Consider the following 23,152-nt stretch of genomic DNA (forward strand, 5'->3'; position numbering starts at 1 on the left):
TACCCAATCTGAACTACAATAAGAAAAACATTTAATAAAAATGAACAGAGCTGCAGTGATCTGTGGGACAATTTATCTCTCTAGCTTTTAAACTATAAATCTTTGTATTTTTTGTCAGAAAATAGAATTCTGCGGTAATCAAGAACTACCCAGAAAGCAATACCCTTGCTCTGTTGCCTTCAATAATAAATTTGACCAAATATTTAAGGAAAAATTAACATCAATTATTCAGTCACCAGTAAAAATAGAAGAAGAACAAATGATCCATAAGCCATCCTATGAGGCCAGTGTTATTCTGATACCAAAACCAGACAAGTACATTAGGAGAAATGAAAATCACAAGTCAACATCTCTTATGAATATAGACACAAAATCAATAATCTAGTAACAAAAAGTGGGATTTATTCCAGTAACACATGGTTGATTTAACATCCCAAACTCAATTTATGTAATACACCATTTTAACAGGATAAATTTTTTTTTTTTTTTTTTTTTTTGAGACAGAGTGTCACTTTGTTGCCCGGGCTAGAGTGAGTGCCGTGGTGTCAGCCTAGCTCACAGCAACCTCAGACTCCTGGGCTCAAGGGATCCTACTGCCTCAGCCTCCTGAGTAGCTGGGACTACAGGCATGCGCCACCATGCCCGGCTAATTTTTTCTGTATATATTTTTAGTTGGCCAGATAATTTCTTTCTATTTTTAGTAGAGTCGGGGTCTCGCTGTTGCTCAGGCTGGTCTTGAACTCCTGACCTCGAGTGATCCACCCGCCTCGGCCTCCCAGGGTGCTAGGATTACAGGCGTGAGCCACCGCGCCCGGCCAGGATAAAAATTTTTTAACACCATGATTAAAATAAAAAACCAGAATTCTAAAAAGAAAATTCAAAAATCCCCAATAAAATACTAGCAAACCTAATTTGAAAGAACATTAAAAGGATTACATCCCATGATCAAGTGAGGTTTTTTCCTGAGATTCAAGGATGATTCAATATACTCAAATCAATAAATGTGATACATTACATTAACAGAATGAAGAACAAGAACTATATGATCATCTCAATAGATGGAGAAGAGACATATGACAAAATTCAACACTGCTTCATGACAAAACTCATAAATTATGTATAGACAAGTACTGTGTGATTTCACTTATATGTGGAATCTAAAAAAGCTGAACTTATAGAAATAGAGGGGAGAGATAGTTACCAGGGGCTGGGGGTTGGGGGGAAATGCAGAGATGATGGTTAAAGGGTACAAGCTTTCAGGTATAAGATGAATCAGTTTTGGAGAACTAATGTATAGCATGGTGACTATAATTAATAATAATGTATTGTACAATTGACATTTGCTAATAGAGTAGATCTTAAGTATTCTCACCACACACAAAAAGGTAACTATGTGAGGTGATAGATATGTTAATTAGCTTTATTGTGGTAAACATTTAACAATGTGTGTGTATATATAAATATGTTGTATACCTTAAATGTATATAATTTTGTCCAAAAAACTCCTTAAAAATTTAAGTAATCCAAAAGAGGACAGAAAAGGAGGAACAAAAATAAATAAGACAAGCTTAAAACTCAACAATAAAAAGAAAAATAACCCAATTAAAAATGGGTAAAGGATCTGAATAGACATTTCTCCAAAAAAGATATACAAATGGCCACTAAGTACATCAACAGATACTCAACATCATTAGCCATCTGGGAAATGCAAATCAAAACTACAATGAGATACAACTTTACAATCACTAGGATAGCTATTTAAAAAGTCAGATAAAAACAAGTTTGGAGACGATTTGGGTAATTGGAACCCTCATTAATTGCAGGTAGAAATGGAAAATAGTGCAGCCATTTTGGAAAACAGTCTAGCAATTCCTCAAAAAGTTAAACACAGAATTACTATATAATCCAGCAATTCTACTCTTAAGTACACAATAGAAATGAAAGCATATGTGTGTATAAAAACTTGTACATGAATGTTCATAATAGGATTATTTATAATAGCTTAAAGGTAGAAACAAACCAAATGTCCATCAGCAGATATACAGATAAACAAAATGTGATATATCTATATAACAGAATACTGTTTGGCCATAAAAACGAATGAAGTATTGATATACTCTATAATATCAATCAATTTGAAAACATTATGCTAAGTGAAAGAAGCCAGTCACAGCAAGGCCACATATTATATGATTACATTTTTATTACATGTTCAAAATAGGCAAATTTATAGATAGTTTTATTTACCATTTGACAATGGGAAACAGGGAGAGAGCTATTACTTGAGATATCCTTGTAGCAGGTACCTTTCTTGCTGTCCTAAGCAGCTTTATTGTTATTGTCATCACAACTCAAAGGTACCTGGGACATTGCCCATCCCCTGCCCTTTCAATGCATAACTTTCCTTGTTAGAAGTCCTCTGTGGTAATGATCTCTGTTGTACGTGGTATAGCATCTGAGCCAAGTGAAGGCTAGAGGTAAAACAGTATAATCTCTCAGGAAAGTCATTTGCTGCTCTTTTCATTAGCATTTATAGAATTGAGATTTGTGTCCTTCTAGCAAGCCTGTGGTCTACCCTGCTCTGATGTATTTTGAGTTCTGGTATGGGTTTGATCCACTTTCTCAGGTTGGCTTTTCATTCCTTTGCTTTGACTTGTAGGCTGACCAGTAATTAACTTGATTTAGTCTTATCTGTACAAATTACTTCAAGTATGTGGTCTATTGATAGCAAGCATCCCTGTTCTCAATGGATATCAGAGATCCCCCTTACATTCCTCCCTGATATTTTATATCTTGGATCATTTCAAATGGAATTTATGGGAGGCCAGTTAAATATCTGGGCTGAAATTTTCATTAAAAATTACTCAATAATATTTATTAAGACTAACTAGGATGATCCATGTAAATTCTAGGTTATGACTCTCCCAGTCATCTGATTCCATGAATCCTGACTCTGAGTTCCTTACTGTGAGCCTCTCTATAGTTAACTAAAGTCAGTATAGAAATTGATAGTGTCTCCATTGGATATAAGAAAACAAATCTTTAAAAAATTAGTATAGTCATAGGTGTTTTAGTCTTATTTGTATAATTATCTTGAAATGGCAGGTTCATTTCAGAGAAGTCTTAAGCCTGAAAAAGTCATATAAACAGAATGACAATGAGAAAAGAATCTCATTAATAATAATTCAGAGATTTTAACATATAACCTCAGAACATTTTTACAAAATCTGGAGGTTCAGAGAGTATTTTAATGAACAAGAACCTGTGTAACAAACATAATCAAGTGGTTTTTACAAGTAATACATTTTAAAATTAATTCTCACCTTTTTTTAAAAGCTGTTCATTTTCATCTACATAATTTATTATTTCTGGCATTAAGTTTAATGACTCCTTCAGTTCTGAGGATGATGAAATAGCAATTTCTTGTTCGATGCTTGTAGGTATTAAGCATTCATCCTTAAGAAGAAAACTTGATGGCTGAAATAATGTATAGTTTTAAAAGGTTTTAGGGAGATTTTCCAAATAAATATTTTGAATTCATAAATGGATAATATTTGCTTAAATGGTGTACCAAATTTTAAACTAAATTTATACTGAGGATTTTTAATGCTATACATACTTTTAAAAAACATAAATGTAGCAGCCAGGAATATATTCTATTACAAACAATGTCCTGTCTAAATAATGTCTTTTATATGGTCACTCATTACATTAGTGATGCACAACATCTCTAGATGCAGAAATATCTTCTTTTTGGCTAATAGCAAATTTAAAACATTTTAAATTAAAAACAATCACTGCAGCAGATGAGAGATGGTAAATGGGGAGAAGTGAAGAGATGATAGGATGGAATGGATCTTTACTGCACTCCATGGAATATGTTTCTCTTTCATTCCAACAAGACTGGATTCCTTGACAAGTGAGACTCTGTGCACAACTCTCAGAGTTAACAGGGGAGGTGAAGGGGAACTGGAGGAAAGGGACCAATAGATGAATTAGTATTTTTACCATCATGATAAAATTTTAATTGTAAGGAAACCCTTCAAATGCCTTAAGTCCATTATATATAATATATATTCCTATGAATGTATTAAGAAAAGTCCCAAATATAAAAAATTTTCAGTCATCCTCAAAAAATTTTTTTTCAAGTAACTTTGTGCATGCATCTAATCTATATGGGTCTAGATTTTTGAGCTCATTAAACTGTAAATAGCTACTGCATTCTCAACTGCTAGAATTCTTTTAAAAAATTTTTTTAATCATTTATTTATTTATTTTGAGACAGAGTCTTGCTCTGTTGCCCTGTGTAGAGTGCAGTGTTGTCATCATAGCTCACTGCAATCTCAAACTCCTGGGCTCAAGGGATTCTCCTGCCTAAGCCTTCCAAATAGCTGGGACTACAGGCATGCACCACCATGCCTGGCTAATTTTTCTACTTTGTAGAGATGGGGTCTTGCTCTTGCTTAGGCTGGTCTCGCATTCCTGAGCTCAAGCAATCCTCCCACGTCGGCCTCCCAGAGTGCTAGGATTACAGGTGCAAGCCACCATGCCCAGCTAGAATTCTGTACATACTAGTATTATAATAACAATTTTGTGTGCTATTGCAACTGTATGCTAAAAAGGAGGGGCTATATTTGAGAAGTTTGACCCTTACTGTGCAAAAGATGCTATCTTCCTTATTAAACACTGGCAGCACCTAACATTCCATCTTGGACCATCTATATTCTTACTCCCTCAAAGAGATCGCTTCTCTTATAGCTCAAGCACTATCTTATGTATAACTCACAAATCAACATTTCTAGCTCCAGCCTCTAATTTGTAAATTAGACATTACTACTTAATTTCTTATACCAGATATATTGATTAGAATTATCGGGAGAGGTTTTAAAACTTCCTATACCACACTGATTAAATCAAAATACATCTGGGTAGGACTCAGGCTTCAACTTTTTTTTAACTCCCCAGATAATTCCAGTGTGCAGCCAAGACTGAGAATCACTGCCTAGGAGTAAATTTGACTCCTTAATTCACATTTATGCACATTCATTCCATTATCAAATCTTTCTAATCTGACAATTGTAGACACCCAATGTACATTACTAAAATTCACAAAAGCGTGCTTCACTACTTTTATAAAAATATTATTGGAAGAAAAATATTACAACCTTTAAATATTTAAAAAATATTTAAACCTACTGTATCTTCTAGTTTCTCCTGACAAAAGTTCTCTTTATCCATACAAAAGTCTTCTTTCACAGAAGCTTTCAAATCTTCTTGGAAAGAGAAACATTCCCTTAAAAAGACATTTATTAGTGTTTACTAAAAGCAAGTTACATACTGAATGTAGCTAATCAAAACATAATGATTAAAATTAAAGTCAGGTAAAGCAATGATAAAATGTTATTATTGATAACATCTAAACTTGTGATCATACTAAGACTATTTTCTCCTTTTAAAAATATTTACATCATTGAGCAGTTAAGTACCTGGAAAAATTAGCTTCTGTGAAGATCTGTCCTTTGGAATCTAAAAGGGGATCCTTTACCAAAAATAGTTTTAGTCTATCCCAGAGAGTATGCGAAGTTGGTAGCTGATTTTTATAAGTCATCAAACTATTTATGAAAATTATTTCTTCATCATCAATAGATAAATCTAAAAAGAAATAAGAAATGTAAAAGAATATGAAAAAAATCTAAAAGTTACACAAACTGACCTAGAGAGTTACTATAATCAGCTATTAGTTGAGTTTTTCAAACACATTTCAAATTCTTCAGTTCTACATTGTACTCTGCATTTAAAGCAAGTAGCATAGTGCTGGAATATAGGTAAAAGTGTAAGACATTTTAATATTATTTAGTACACTGAAGAGTAGCCAAATATTCCAAGAGTTGTAATGGCTTATACTTGATTGATAAAGATTAATCAAGGGAGGAAAATATCTTGTGCTTCAAAATAGCCAGGAGTAGCCCAGGTAAAATTTTAAGAAGTAAAAGCATTTGACTTTTGCTGACCCTTAAGGGTCTCCAATCCATCCCCCAGAGTCTCTGACATGCAGGGAATGGAGGTGGCCTATGGAACCTACAAATAAGACTAACTCTGATTCTATCATTTGAAAGTTATTCATACATTATTGCTATAAAATTAATTACAGTGAAAGTTACATAGCAAAGTATCTACTTGAGAAGTGTGATATATAATATTTTACATATTAAGAAACACTACTGCTAACAGTTAATTGCTCAAATAAATTTCTCCTCTACATCCCCACTCTGCCATACTTGGCATAATTTAGAATCTTGGCTAACTGTGAGAACTAAGTTTCTGAGCCATAGAAGGGAACATAAAACCTACCCCCATTCTTCAATAAGTTCCTGAGTGGATAGAGAAAAAGGGAAATGTAAGTTCAGATGAGGAACTACTCAGAAAGCTCCCAAATGTGAAAGCCACCTTGAGGGGGGAGCAAAGGTCTTTTATTCTGGGCAGTGGCTTTTCAGTAGTCATGTATTAATAGAATGGCATGAGAGAAGAATAGTATGGAGTTTTCAGGAGAGGTGTCCCCCATGGTCAACTACATAATTGGTATACATGTTCCTAATAACCACGTCATGTAAGGCTGGCAGCCAGGGAACATCCTTTGATATGCCAAAAGTTGTGAACTTGTGACACAAACTAGCTTCCTGAAAGATTGTTTATCTGAACCTGGTAAGTTCTTGACGATCTCATGGCCAAAAGCTACCCATGACACACCAAAGAAAGCTAGTCAATCAATTCCATGTCTACAGGGGCTTATCTGAGAAAATTAAAGATGGTTTATTTATAATCTATTCTGTAAGTATTAATGAATTATTAATATTCATTAACAACATATTAATATATTACTAATATATTAATAGCAAAGTCATATATTAATGGTAAAAACCAAAACAGTTATATCCCCTATCCACCTTCCACTTCCAAACACAGACGCTCCAGTCATCTTCCCTATCTGGTGCCTCATTCTCATATTTCTGGGAGTCTATGTGGGACATCCCACATCACTTACGAGGTCTTATTTTCCAACCACCCTTTTTTAATTGAACCACTTGAGGGCAGCATCACACCATAACCAATGTTCTTTATCATTCTACCATGGTTGTCTTACCAAGGGTGATACTTCCTTACATTCTTACAGTTATATGGCTTTCCCTGGAGTTCTTTCTTTATTACAACTACTATGTGTCTACACAGATATAAGGAGACTATACCTCTGCTGTAGAGGAGGGTTAAATTGTCACCAGGAAACAATTTTTTGGCTAGTTAACTAGGAAAAGAAGCTGAAAAAAAGAGGTCTACTGATAGGAAAGAAGACAGGTTTATTCTTTGCAGAGGATACTTTTGTCTACCTAGAAAACTCAAGGTAACTAAATGAAAACAAATAAAGGAGTTCACTCAGTTGTAAGATAAAATGACAAAGTTAATGGGTTTCTAACATATAAAAACCTAGTCATAAAAATTAACTTTAAAAAATCCATTTGTAATGCTCACCAATATATGAAGTCTTCAAAAAGTTCATGGAAAATGCATATTATGAAAAAACCATGCACGGATTGCAAAAATTTTTTGCACCAAAGAAACTCATGCTAACTTGTATTACATCTGAAAATGATCTAGTTTGAGACACTAAGGAGGATAAGACATCAGTTTGAAAACAGCCCTTATCAGAGCAACATAAATTCTGCTAAAATCGGAGCAGGAACAAATACCAAATTTATGATGAAGCTTGGGTAGAAGAATAATGAAATCATTGATGCTTTATGAAAAGTTTATGGGGCCAATGACCCAAGGAAATCAGCAGTTTACAAATGAATAACTCAAGAAGGGACAAGATGATGTTAAAGATGAAGCTTGCAGCAACAGACAATGCACATCAATTTGCAAGGAAAAAAATTTGTCATATTCAGGCCCTAATTGGAGAGGACCTATGATTAGCAGCAGAAACAATAACCAACATCATAGACATCTCAATTGCTTCAGCTTACACACTTCTGATTGAAAAATTAAAGTTGAGCAAACTTTCCACTTAATGGGTGTCAAACCATTGTACTCAGATCAGCTGCAGACAAGAGCACAGCTTTCAAGGGAAATTTTAAACAAGTGGGATCAAGATCCTGATGCATTTCTTTGAAGAACTGTAACAGGAGACGAAACATGGCTTTACCTGTACGATCTTGAAGACAAAGCACAATCAAAGCAATGACCACCAAGGGGTGGAAGTGGTCTAGTCAAGATGGGTACAATGCACACTATCTGGGTGATGGACACACTTATAACTTTGACTCAAACTGTACAAAGTAATTAATGTGACCAAGACGTTTGTACCCCCATAATATTCTGAAATAAAAAACGAAAACAAAAACCAATACATAATTAAAAAAAAAAAAAGAAAAGAGCAAAAGTCATGGCAACAGTTTTTTTTGATGCTCAAGCCATTTTGCTTATTGACTTTCTGGAGGGCCAAAGAACTATAACATCTACTTATTATGAGAGTGTTTTGAGAAAGTTAGTTAAAGCATTGGCAGAAAAATGCCTTGGAAATCTTCAACAGAAAGTCTTTTTCCACTATAACAATGATCCTGTTGCTGCTCACTCCTGTCATCAAACAAGAACAATTTTTCAAGAGTTTCAATGGGAAATCATGTGCAATCTATCTTACAGTCCTGATATGGCTCCTTCTGATTTCTTTTTGTTTCCTAATCTTAAAAAATCTTTAAAGGGCACCCATTTTTCTTCAATTAATAATGTAAAAAAGACTGCAGTGACATAGCTAAAGTCCCAGGATCCTCAGTTCTTTAGGGATGGGCTAAGTGGTTGGTATTGTTGCTTACAAAAGTACCTTGACCTTGAGGGAGCTTATGTTGTGAAACAAAGTTTGTATTTTGAACTTTTGTCTCTTAATTCCATTTCTACATGAACTTTTGACGTCCACTTGTATGAAATATCAAGGATTAAGCATAACAAAAATGTTTAGAAAGTATATGGAGAAAATAACAAAACTTTGCTGCAGATCATTAAAAAAAAACTTGAATAATAGACAAGATCAACTATTTTCCTGGCTAGAAAGATTAACTATGGTAAAATTTTAAAGGATCCTATTACCATTTCAATTACCCAAGAAGTCTGTTTTGAACTTGAAAATGTGCTTACAAAGTAAATCTGGAGGAATACAGGTATGAGAATAGGGCAAAGAAACAAAAAAAAAAAGGGGACTATTAATATGTGTTACTATTATGTATCTAATACTTAAAACCATATGATACTGACACAACAGGCAAAATAATAGAAATACCAGAAACAAACTCTAATGTGGATAAAGATTTAGTATATGATGCAAGTGGCATTTCTAATCAGTGAGAAAGGAAGAAGTATTGCATAAATTATATTGGAACAATGGCCAAAACACTTGGAAAAAAATATTTTTTAATCATACTTTTAAACATATGCCAAAATCTGAAATAAAATAACACACTTTAAAGAAAATAGAAATAAATATTTATCTAATTAAGAAAAAATTTTCTTAATTATAAAAGGAATGAAAGAAATCATAAAGTAAAATGTTGGCAGAATTGGTTAGGTTCAAATTAAACATATTAATACTTTTATATATAAATTATTAATTTATATGAATTATTAATACTTTTATATATAAAGATAATATATATGAATAGAAAAATAGACGAAAGAATAATTTCACAAAAGAAAAAGATCTCAATAGCCAATAAACATTAGTAATTTTTTAAATGCAAGCAAAATATAATTTTTTGCCCATCATTTTGGTTTAAAAGTATTACCACAACATCAGCAGTAATATACTCAATGACAAGGCTGGCATGAACAGGGCATTCTCATACCATGCTCATAAACATATAGCTAAAAAATATACCAAATAATTCCATTACCAGGAATTTATTCTAAGGAAATAATTGGAAATAAGAACATACATTTATGAAATTTAAATTAAAAGCATTAGTGCTCTCAAATTGGGAAATGTGTGTCACATACAAGAGATTTAAAACTGCAGTCATTGAAAGACATGCGTTTGAAGAAAACTTAAGCATATAATGAAATGTTCCCAAGATAATGTTAACATGTAAAAATAATATAATGAATATACAGTATAATCACAATAGTAAAACAATTTATCTTTGGATTACAGGATTAAAAGTTTTTAGTAAACGGGCATTCTATATATTTAAGATGTAGATATTTTAGTATATGCAGAAACATGAATAAAATCCAATCATCATTCATGATTAAAAGCTGTTGTCAAACTAGGAACAGAAGGAAGCTTCCTCAACCCAATAAAGGAAATGCTTCTAATATTTCTAATATTTCACCACTGAAAATGATGTAAATATGAATGTTAGAAGCATTTCCTTCTCTGTCAGGAACAAGATAAGGATGGCAACTTATCATTGCTTCTATTAAATAATGTACTAGAAGTCCTAGCCAGCATGGTAAGACAAAAAAAGATTTAAATATTGTAAAGAAAGAAACAGATGGCCATTAACCACAGACAATATGATTAAGTATATTAGAATTAATTATTGGAATTAATATGAAAGTTTAAGAGGTGAATGAATATAAGAATGCTGTAAAAATCAACTGCCTTTTGTTATACACAAACAGTAAACACAAACCTTGATTTAGAAATATAATTAATATGGCAGCTAAAATAAAGTACTTAGGAATAATCTGATAAAAGATATGTAACACCTTTATGAAGAAAAATTTTAAACTTTATTGAAAGACATTAAAAAAGACTTCAATAAATGAACAATAGGAGATTCAGGAAGAGTGAACAAGAGAAAACTGAAGGAAGGGATTCATCAAAGAAATAATTCAAGAAAATTTCTCAAAACTGAAGTGTAAGAGTATCCAGACTGAAAGGATAAATACATCATGTGCCCAACCTAATATATGAAAAGAGACCCACAAGGCACACACACCATTGTGAAATTTCAGAACTGGAAGAAAAAAAATCATTGAAGTTTTCAGGATAAAAAGGAGATCATGTTAAAAATATTTAAGAATCAGAGTGGCATTGGGCTTCTCAACAGCAATACTGGAAGCTAGAATAAACTGGAACAATGCCCTGGAAATTATGAGAAAAATTTTCTTTCCAATCTAAAATTCTATAACTAGCCAAACTATCAATTAAATATGAGGATAGAATTTAGACTTTTTGGACATGGAAGTTTTCAAAAAATTTACCTCCAAAAAACATTTAAAAAAAATTTACCTCCCATGTACCTATTCTCAGGAAGGACACTGCAAGTAGAAGTCCTCTACTGAGAGGAGGAAGTAAACTGAATAAACTGACAGCCACAAGATTGAAGAAACAGGGGGCCCAATATAAAGAAAGACATGAACAGAAACCCCAAGGATGATGGTGATAATGACTGGTTCTAGAATTAAAATTCCAAAGATGGAACTATTGGTACACCTTATGTGTGAATGTTTTAAGAGGAGATTTAGACAAATAGAGGAGAATTTCAGGACCAAGTTCTATGTAGTAAATACATTGACAGTTAAGAAAAACAGAAGACAAGTAATAACTTCATGGAATATAGTAGTCCCCCTCCTTATCTGCTGTTTCACTTTCTGCAGTTTCAGTTACCTGTTGTCAACAGCAGTCCAAAACTACTGTATTAAATGGATCCAGAAATAAACAATTCATATGTCTTAAGTTACGTGCCATTCTGAGTAGCGTGATGAATCTCATGTGGTTCCACTCTGCCCCACTCAAGATGTGAATCATCCTTCTGTCCAGCATATCCATACTATATATACTGCCCAACTGTTCACCACTAAGTAGCCATCTTGGTTATCATATTGACTGTCCCATATTGCAGTTCTTGTGTTCACGTAACCTTTATTTTACATAATTGCTCTATTCTATTATTAGTTATTGTGAATCTCTTCCTGTGCTTAATTTACAAATTAAATGGTATCCTTAATATGTATGTATAGGAAAAAACATAGTATACACTGTATAGGGTTTGGTACTATCTGCGGATTCAGGTATCCACTGGGGGTCTTGGATAAGGAGGGACTATTATATAAGACAGAAATCATTGAACACCGCAATACTATTTTCAGCTATAAATTCTATAATATATACAATTCTATTATATATACAATTCTATAAATACAGAATATTGTTCTAACCAGAGTTATAACTACATTGGGAGAGTGGACAACAAAAAGTGTGGGTGTACATGGTGGTAAAGGTGTAGAAGAGTGAAGATAGCTCCATCTTTATTTTTGTGATGAGAGGTCAATGGATAAAGCCTAAAACTAAAAAAAATTAAGAAATAGCAGTATAAGCACGACATGCAGATACATAAATAAATGGCAAAAGAAATAGAGTTTCCTTTGAAACTCTGTTTCAAAGAGTTGAAAGTGGCTGCCTCTGGGGAATGAAAAAATAGGGGTAGTTGATGATGACAGGGGCTTGATGCTTTTTATTATAAACTTTAACAAACTATTTGACTCTAGAAACTATATGCACATACAACTTTATTTTAAAAATAAAAATAAAGTCTACATATGCATTTGCTTATATGTTCCCAGGATGTCTAGAAGGATACTTAAGAAAATGGTTGCATGTATTGACAAATAATATGTGAACATTATAGAAAAATTAGCAAATATCAACAAACCAGCAAACAATAAATGAAAAACAGCCACTGTTTTTATGTCTTAAATATATATGTTTTGAAATTATCTTATATTTTAATAATTACCTACAATTCTTATAAGACACAGCAAATTTATAGTATTAATTGAATTTCAAAGTATAATATAGCCCTTTTGATTTACACAGTAAGACCAAGGTATCCATAAATATAGCAGCAATAAATATAACTGCAAAGAAAATAAATGAAATTGAAAATCTAAGTTTATAAAGGATGTCTAATGACACAGGACCCCTGAGGAAATATAGAATATGGACAATTCATATGTATTGGGAAATATAAGCATATTTTCTTTCAGTGAATACTTGATTCTAGCCAATAGTAGCTTCTGGTTTGCCACAATATTAATAACTATGTTTGTATAAAGCCTGTTATTGTTTATACACCATCCCTTTACATACGCATATATATTATTTTATCCTCATAAAAATTTTTATAAAAATTAGAAGAATAAATTAAGAGAACGAAATTACAGAGGAAAATTAAAAACTATAAAAATTTTCCCCAGATCCCAAAATGACAACTTTCCCAAAATTGTACCACTTTTTAAGAGTTGATTTGGACTGAAACTTCAAATCTTCTAATTCCAAGTACATGTTCTTTTTATTATATCATGCTTTCAAGTTTAGTCTTAAATACAATCAATCTCTTTCTCTCTTCTCAAACTACAAGAGGAATTTATCTCTCTTTATATATCATCACACACCCATTTGCCAAAACCAAAAAGTTTATACATGATTTATGTATCTAAATAAAAATAACAGTAAAAGAACCAAATTGTTTTTCATGCTCAAGCTATAGTATTTACTAAATGATAATAGTTATTATATAACAGAGTTTTAAGTTTTATAATTTAAAAAGAGAATAGGCTGTTGTACATACAAGAAAGGCAATTCTGAGCAAGTTTTTACATGGTTAGAAGAAGTTAGTGCCCTCTAATAAAATGACAGATTTGGAATATAGTTTGGATAAAATACACTTTTAATTATTATTGACAGTAAGCTTATAAACTGAGTATATTTCCTGACCCCCTAATACTGCAACTATTCCATCTCTACTTTGAACTCTGATTTCACATAAATTAGATGAGGTTGAAAACCTCTAGCATGTTTTGAAAAATAAAATGTAACCATCAATTCACAATTTAGTAATTTAATGTTATACTGGATTGCTATGTCATGAGATCTGTACATAGATGCCAATATCATTATAGCAGTATGTTGTGAACACACTATAATCAAATCTCTGTAGGTTATTTTGAGGCCCAGCAAACTGAAACTCCAAAAATAACCCAATTTACAAAAAGGGATTAATATGAATGAGGAAATATTTCCCTAATGTGGCAAAGTTTAGGATTATAACTATGTAGGTAGATATCTTTAATAGAATAAAAAATTAAAAACTCACTAAAATGAAAATCTGTATATTAGTAAGAAATGTTTTATAACAATTGAATTAACAAATGTTTTACCTTGGTTTTGTGCTTGAAGTGCTGGACATTTTTCTGAACAGCTGACAGGTGTAAAGACTTCACTGTAGTCCTTGTGGGTGTATAAACTGGCTTCCTCTACTTCAGTTTGGGAGTTTGGATTTGAACTTGGAACAACTTCCTCAAATTCACAATTGATTTCGGTCACCATTCCTGTAATCATTCTTCTATGACATTATAAAATTAGTAATTTTATGTATGCCCTATTTTAAAATATTTTTATCAATAAATATTAATAGTATATGTTCATTGTGGAAAAAATTATCAAATTCCAACAGATACAGAGAAAAATCATCCATAGTTCCATCACTCCAGATGAATGCAAAAATTATGTAAATTTCTCAATTATTTTTGAATATTTAAAAACATAAGAACATATTATTCTGTAACCTGTTCTTTTCTGCTAAACAATGAAGCAGGAGCACATTTACACGTCAATCAATGTACATTCACTTAATTTTTGAATGGATAAACAAGATCTCATTGTATCAGTAAATCATAATTTATTCAACAGTTCCCTATTGTTGGAAATTTAAGTTTTATTTTAATTATTTGCTATTAGAACCAACAAGGCAAAGACCATATAAAACCTAAACTTTCTGTATGGCCATTATTTTTAGTGTGTAACATAAGGCTTTTCAGGAACACAGAACAGAAAATACCTATATATGTGAAAACACGGTATACCAACAAACAAGCAAAAGTAAAAGAATTGAGACCTTAGAATCAATATTAAGAAGTAACAAAAATAGGAACAAGAAACAAAGAACATTGAGAAAGAGGAAAAGAAAAATTTAGGAAAGCTATGTAATACTAATGATTAGAATGTTTATTCTAAAGTTCCATTACAAAACTGTAGTAGCTCATAAACTAAAATTAAATTTCACTGCATGAGACAAAATAGACATTAATAACGACTTAAACACACACAAAAAATGTGGAGGTTAACAGTTCATGGCTGGTAAGGTAGTTCCACAATATGTTAGGGACTAAGGCTTCTTTTGCTCCACTGTGCCATTCCTAGATATAGTTTTTGTCAGCATAGTCCAAGATGGTTGCTGGAGCTAGCCATTAAGTCCATATTCCATCATCAAGAAGGAAAAAAGTGAAGGAGAAAAACATGCCCCTTCCTTTTGATGTTCCTTAGAAATTGCATAAGCCTCTTTTGATTATATTCCACTGGGAAGAAGAAAGTCACATGGCTATGTCTAGCTACAAGAGGGCTGAGAAATATAAATTTGATTCTGGGTGGTGCTACAGATTCCATCTTATTTACCACGGACTCTATCTTGGTATTGCAAAAGTAATGGAAAGTCAGATATAATAGGGTGGCCATTCCTTCAGGGCTTCTCATTTCTCTTATATATGAATCTTCTGTGTAAGCCAAACTAGCTTAGTCATTGCCTTCGCTGAATACTTATTGCATATTCCTACCTCTATTCCTTCAGATATGTTGTTTCCTCTGCCCTAAAGGCTTTCTCTCAAGTTAATTACTCTTTCAATGTCCAGCCCAAGCTCAATTCCTACTTCTTTGGGAAGCTGACCTCTCCTTACAAATGCACAGCTCTACCAATCTAACTCATAGGGTAAAAAAAGATCTTAGAGATCATCTTGTATAGTGTTACTCAAAGTAGGGCCCTGGATCAGCAGCATCAGCAACACCTAGAAACAGATTAGAAATGCAGAATCTCAGGCCCCAACACAGACTGACTGAATCAGAATTTGCATTTGAATAAGATACTCAGGTAATTCATATGTTCAGTAAAGTTTGAGAGGCACTGATCCATTATCATCATTCTCATAAAGAAAGTTAGGGTCAATGGTAAAGTGACTAGTCAAGTAGTTAGTACTTGATTCCAGTCAAGACTTGAAATTCACATCTTTTAATCTATAGCACAGAGCTCTTTTCACTGTATCTTGCTGCTTCCTCACCACTCAGGAGTTTACTCATGTGATAGACACTTCTTATTGGCCTTATGCCTTGTAATAGACCTTATGTTGGTCATCTTATCATTTAATTCTTGCATTGTTATCTTTTTTGTTTATATATTATCTTCCTAATCTGACTTTTAAATTCCTAGATGACAGAAATAGTATATTGGGCTTCACTGTATTTAGGGTCTACACACATTTAAATGGCATTTTGTTTCTTTTAAGCACAACTAGGGAAAACTTAAGTTATTAAAACTTGAAAATTTGAATAAGGAAATCCTTCCTGAATCTGATCAGCACTGAAATTGTGAATTTATGTCTACATCAACAATGTAGAAGGGGTTAGATGTTCTTCCTAATATTATGCTCTGTGTGCCTAACCCTGTCATTATACTTCACACATTGTATTGTAATTATTTATTTATAAAGTTCTATTCCCTGTTTTCTTGTGTTCTTTGAAGGTAGAGACTATGTCTTACTCATTTTTGTATCCTGTATCCAATACACAGGATGGTACTCAATAAATATTTGATGAATGACTAAACTAATAATAAATAACGTTTTGACCGAACACATTAGAAAATAGCCTTAAATCTGCATTTTATATTATAGGAAGAAAGACTGATTTTAATATAAAGGACTTTCTACAGAAAGTTTACTTATTGATTAAAATACTAGTAATTACTTTATTTCTTTGTTTTCTTTGTGACACAAATGCATAGAGAACAGTAAACATATGGTAAATGAGGGAAGGATAAAAACAAGATATTAATCACTTCTATTAATCTCTTTTTTTATGCTTCAAATTTGGGCTTTTTCTTTGGGTAAAAGAAGAAAATCTTTGAGGAAATAAAGGGATTTTTCCCCCTCTAGGTGCCTGGAGAACTTACTGTTTATCTTCTGCTATATATAAAAGGGAAATTTGAGGTTAAGTACACATACTTCTCAAGGAAATCCTCCACAATGAGACTTGCTTTCCATTGATCCAAGACTGAGGTGTCTGTCATTCCCCGAATCGAAATAGCTGAGACTAGAAAGGAACATGGTAAACATTAGCTTTTAGAATTTTCTTTTACACTTAATACAAAAAAGACAAACATTCACCTTTTACATTATGGTGTTATCTTTATTTGTTCATAAATGTAATTTTTTTGAAGTGATACCTGGTTCCAAATATTTAAATAATCATCCCTATTATTATCAACCTACCCCACCTCCCAAATCAACTACAGTCAGAACAATATCACCTGAACAAACCACCCTCATTTTACAGGTTCTCTTTTGCTTATACAGCACTGCCATCCCAGATAGTCCTGTTCAACAGCTCATGCTATGCCTCATAAAGTTTTTATTAACCAATCCCGCTCACCTCACTCTGATATATTCCCTTTGAAAGGTCATAATATTGTCAGTAGCATTCTGATACCTAACCATGTACAATCTGCTATTTAAAATTTTATGTATCTATAGGTTGTCTTTCAAATTAGACACTTGGTTCCTTAAGGAGAGAGACCATGTCAAATACTAGTGTCAGAAGAAGCAACTGAGTAGTCTATCACCAGTAGAATCACAGTCCGACTATTTTATAATACTTTCAGTGTTACTTCTTACTAGTTTTTTCTTTTTTTACCTTGAACAAATCACTAACATCTGAGTCTGTGCCTCACTGAAAAATTATGAAAGTTTAGTGGTTAAGAGTACAGGTTCTAGAATTATTCTGCCTAGATTTTACTTCTTAAGCTGCTGCTTATTAACTATATGGTCATGGATAAATCTCTTAAACTTTTCATATCTCTGTTTTCTCATGTATAAATTAGTAATAATAGCTTTTTTTTCATAGTGATGTTGTAAAGATTAAGTGTGATGAGACATGTAAATTGCTCAGGACAGTTTAGATTCCATGGCCAGTCCCATAACCACTGCTTCACAAAGACTCTTGATTTCTTTGCCTCTCTTTGCCTTGTACTAACTTAGGAAAACCCCATCTCTCCACTTTCTGTACACTAGAACAGATGAAAATTATTGGGAAAAAAAATCACCTAAGTATGCTGAATGAATCCATTTCAAATTATGAAATATCAAATAAATTTCAAATGGCCATCCAACATTAATAGATGATAATAGTATACCCCCTAATAGAACTGGCTTTCTTGCTCTTTAATATAGCTATTTCACACATTCACCCCTCAAATCTTCCATGTTCATCCCCCTGTCCACTTTGATCTTGCCTTCACATAGAAAACTGATATAAATAGAGAAGAGCTACCACTAATTCTACCAACCTACTGGCTTAAGTACCTACAAATCCTATCTTTCTTCCTATACAAGGCAAGAACTACTCTGGCTCCTATTGAATACCACCTTCTCTAATTGTGCTCTTGATCCTATCCTCCTTTGCTTCTAAGTTATCCTTTTTCTTTCCTACATCATCATATTCTCTTTTGACCAAAATCATTTCCATTGGCAAACAAACATTGTATAGTCTCTCTCCTTGTCACACATATTTAAGAAATCACACATCTAAGGCAAAAACAAAAACAAAAAATAACTCTCTTTACCCCACTTCTCCCTATAGCTAGTGCCTCATTAAAAAATTTTCCTTCATAGCAAAATTCCTCAAGAGTTGTCCAAATTCACTCTCTCACTTCCTCATTTCCCATTTTCTTCTCAACATACTCCAATCATATTCCAATCATACTCCTACACACTCCAACCATATTCCAATCATATTCAGAATCAATATTCCAGGGAGACTCTTACTAAGGTTATCAATGACCTACATTCAGTCAAGCTAATGGTCAACTCACTATCTTCATCTTACTTGACTTTTAATAGGAGCCAGTGCATTTGACTACTTCTTCCTTCTAGAATTCTACACCACCACACTCATCTGGTTTTCCTACCTCTCTTCTTAGCTAATTCCTCCTTTTATGTCAGAATTTTGACTGTTGGAGTGTTTCAGGGCTTTGTCCTAGGCTCTCTGCTCTACCTATAGTTATGTTCTCAGTGACTTTATTCAGTCTCATCAGTATATGTGAAATCTACATACACACAAAATTCCAATTTGAAACTCCAGCTCATGAAGCAGGTTCGTTGTGAACTGGTTACCAACTTGTCAGAGTACAGTGAGACTGAACACCCATAAAACAAGTCACATGAAGCAGATTTATTATGTACAGATAGGAAGAGACAAGAAAAGCCTAGTATTCACTGCAAGCCAGTCTCCTAAGGCTCAGGAAAGCTAACCAGGGTGGATGGAGTCTTGTCTTCATGTGCCCCACTTACACAGCCTCTGAGGGATCCCAGAAAGCAGCTCACCCTGAGTTTTATATTCCAGAGTTACAGGACACACTGGGCTTAAAACACTGAAGGACATCCTGTTTCAAGGAGGGGAAAGAAACAGAGCCTGGGCTGTTCTGGCCAGTTCCTCCTTTACCTCACTCATTATGTCACATTCCCAGCATATTTTATACTTAAGAACTACAAGTGAGAAAAGGGGGAGAATAGGTTGCCCAAGCCACCCAGAGAACTATCCTGCACAGCTGTGCTCAAGATTAATATAACCAATTGCCTTCTTAATGTCTCCATTTAGATGCCTAATAATCTGGCCAAAGCAGAGCTATTGACTCTGGTCACCAATTTGCTTCTCCACGAGCCTTTCCTTATCTTAGGAAATGGCACCATCATCCACCCAGTTGCTCCAGTCAAAAACCTAGAAGAAATTCTTTATTCTTTCATTTTTAACTGCCTCACTGTTGGCTGGACTTCTAAAATAATCTCAGTTTTAACCACTTCTCACATCTCCATTACTATAAGCCTAGTCTGAGCCATCATCATCTTTTATCTGAAGTCTAGATTCACCTAGTCTATATTCTGGACTGCTAGAATAGCTTCCTGATTGATTTCTCAGTCTCTACTCTTGACTCCCAATGCCCATCCTTTCCACCCTCCAGACAATCAGAATTATCTTTCTAAAGGATAAATCAGGTTATGTCACTCCCTTTCTTAAAATTGTCCAATGGCTCCCCACATCAGCAATTGCCTTAGTCAGTTTGACTGCTACAACAAAAATATCATAGATTGGGTGCTTCAAGCAACATTTATTTCTCACAGCTCTGGGAGATAAGGCTGGGAAGTCCAAGATCAAGGTGCTGGCAGATTCAGTGTCTGGTGAAGGCCCACTTAGTTCATAGATAGCCATCTTCTAACTGTCCTCACATGGCAGAAAGGTCAAGGAGCTCTTGGGACTCTCTTTTACAAGGGTACTAATCCCATTCACATTCATGAGGGCTCCATCCTCATGTCCTAGTCACCTCCCAAAGTCCCCACCTCCAAATACTATCAAATAGGGATTGGGTTTCAAGTGAATTTTGGGGGGACACAGTCTATTGCAGTCATAATATAAATAAATAAATAATGCCACGTTATGGCCTAAAAAGTCTTATATCATACAAAAACTGCCTATTTGTCAGATCTCCCCTTTTCCATTACCCAGTCACAATAGCCTAATGGTCCTTACACAAATCAAGTTCCTGAGTCAGGAACTTTGAGTTTGTTTTCCCCCATACCTTTTCATGATTGTTTTCTCATCATTCAGATCTCAGTCCAAATGTCTACCTCTTCACAGAGAGGTTTCCCTAACCATCTTAGGAAATAGCACTCCCTACTCCTAAAATCCATATCATATTACATTATTATGTCTTCACTATACATTTATCAATATCAGATATTTAATGGCTTTATTGTTGTGTCCTCCTTACCAGTCTGAAAACCCATGAGGGCAGGGACTATTTCTGTGTCTTACTGATAACTGTGTCCTTAGTACCCGTAACAGTGTTAGGTATATAACACATACCAAATAAATGTTATTAACTGACTTGACTCTTCCAAGGAAGCTACCTCTTTCTCAGTCTATGACTTAACAGAAGCATACATATATGTTTAAAAATAATTTTGCCCAGGCGTGGTGGCTCATGCCTATAATCCTAGCACTCTGCAGGCTGAGGCAGGAGGATAGCTTGAGGCCAGGAGTTCAAGACCAGACTGAGCAAGAACAAGATCCTATCTCTACAAAAAATAGAAACATTAGCCGGGTGTGGTGGTGCATGCCTGTGGTCCTAGCTACTCGGGAGGCTGAGGCAGGAGGATCCCTTAAGCCCAGGAGTATGAGGTTGCAGTGAGCTATGATGATTCCACTGCAGTTTAGCCAGGGTAACAAAGGGAGACTCTGTCTCAAATAATAATAGTAATAATTTTATATTCATTTTATCATTGATAAAGTTGCCCTCAGATAGTAAAGTTGCCCTCAGATAGTAAAGAAAAATCCTATTGTAATACAACAAATGTTTACAATATTCGACTATTTTAAGACTTCACCATGTAAATATCTTTTATTTATTCTATTTATATCCAGTATAAGCTTTCTGATTTCTTATGTAGTCAGTTACCTCAGTTCTGTAATAAAAATATTAACTTGTAAACTTCTTGGAATTCTGGTATAAATAAATGTAATGACTTTTTAATAAATAAAGTATGGCATTTTCTTTCCTTTTCTTTATCCCTTTCTTTCTTTCTTTCTTTCCTTCCTTCCTTTTCTTTCTTCCTTCCTTCCTTTCTCTTTCTTTCTCTTTCTTTCATCTTCTTTCTTCCTTTTTCTTTCCTTCCTCTCTTTCTTTCTTTTCCTTCCTTCCTTCCTTCCTTCCTTTCCTCCCTCCCTTCCTTCCCTTCCTTCCCTTCCTCTCTTTCTCTCTGTTTTCTTTCAACAGAGTTTCCCTCTGTCATCCTGGCCAGAGTGTAGTGGAGTCATCATAGCTCGCAGCAACCTCATACTCCTGGACTCAAGCGATCCTCCTGCCTCAGCCTCCTGACTAGCTGGGACTACAAGTGTGTGCCACCACACCCGGCTAATTTTTGTAGAGATGGAGTCTTGCTCAGTTTGTTCTTGAACTACTGGCCTCAAGCGATCCTCCCACCTCAATCTCCCCAAGTGTTAGGATTACGAGTGTGAGCCACTGCACCTGGCCCATTTTCTTAAAAATTTACTGTGCTAAACTCTGAAATAAACTTTAAAACAGATTTTTGAGAAATAAAAACAAACATACCTCTTGTCCATGGCCTCCTAAATTTATAGTCAGTAACTCCTGCATGACAGTTTTCATCTTGATATAAACATGAAGGGATTCGAAGTGATAAAGCATCTCTGCAAAACTTCTTTCTAACTACATTCTAAGTAAGGAAGATAATAAAATCTTTTAACATATACTATTTATCTATAAAATTCAGAATATTAAAATTCCCTATTTTTTAAACTTATACTATATTACTTACAAATTGAAGGTTTGTGGCAATCCTGCATGGAAAAAAATCTATTAGTAGCATTTTTTCAATAGCATGTACTTACTTCACGTCTCTGTGTCATATTTTGGTAGCTATCTCAACACTGCAAGGTTTTTCAATATTATTACATCTGTTATGGTGATTGGTGATCAGTGATTTTTGATGTTATTATTGTAATTGTTTTGGGGCACATATAAGATGGTGAACTTAATTGATAAATGTGTGTGGTTTGACAAAACAGCCTTCTATTGGAAGAAGATGCCATCTAGGACTTTCATAGCTAGAGACAAGTCGATGCCCAGCTTCAAAGCTTCAAAGGACAGGCTGACTATTTTGTTAGGGAGTAATGAAGCTGGTGACTTTAAGTTGAAGCCAATGCTCATTTACCATTCCAAAAATCCTAGGGCCCTGAAGAATTATGCTAAATATACTCTGCCTGTGCAAAACAAAAGTGGAACAAAAAAGACTGGATGACAATACATCTGTTTACATCATGATTTATTGAACATTTTAAGCCCATTATTGAGACGTACTGCTCAGAAAAAAAGATTCCTTTCAAAATATTACTGCTCATTTACAATGCACCTGGTCACCCAAGAGAACTGAAAGAATATGTACAAGGACATGAATGTTGTTTTCATACCTGCTAACACAACAT

The 23,152-nt window shown here is 33.9% G+C and overlaps 1 protein-coding gene across 1 annotated transcript in view; it reads right to left on the reverse strand.

The window, feature by feature from the left end:
- Positions 1 to 23,152, reverse strand: part of SHOC1 (shortage in chiasmata 1) — an 80,741-nt gene that overhangs the window by 53,622 nt on the left and 3,967 nt on the right. Inside the window, exons 2-7 of the mRNA XM_069472151.1 lie at positions 22,260 to 22,383; positions 17,101 to 17,188; positions 14,209 to 14,393; positions 5,487 to 5,652; positions 5,186 to 5,293; positions 3,324 to 3,481 (exon numbers count right to left, since the gene is read on the reverse strand). Of these exons, the coding sequence (XP_069328252.1) occupies positions 3,324 to 3,481; positions 5,186 to 5,293; positions 5,487 to 5,652; positions 14,209 to 14,393; positions 17,101 to 17,188; positions 22,260 to 22,383 (829 nt within the window). The remainder of the gene's footprint in view (positions 1 to 3,323; positions 3,482 to 5,185; positions 5,294 to 5,486; positions 5,653 to 14,208; positions 14,394 to 17,100; positions 17,189 to 22,259; positions 22,384 to 23,152) is intronic.

This window comes from Eulemur rufifrons, chromosome 7 (assembly GCF_041146395.1).
Source record: "Eulemur rufifrons isolate Redbay chromosome 7, OSU_ERuf_1, whole genome shotgun sequence".
Lineage (NCBI taxonomy): Eukaryota > Metazoa > Chordata > Mammalia > Primates > Lemuridae > Eulemur > Eulemur rufifrons.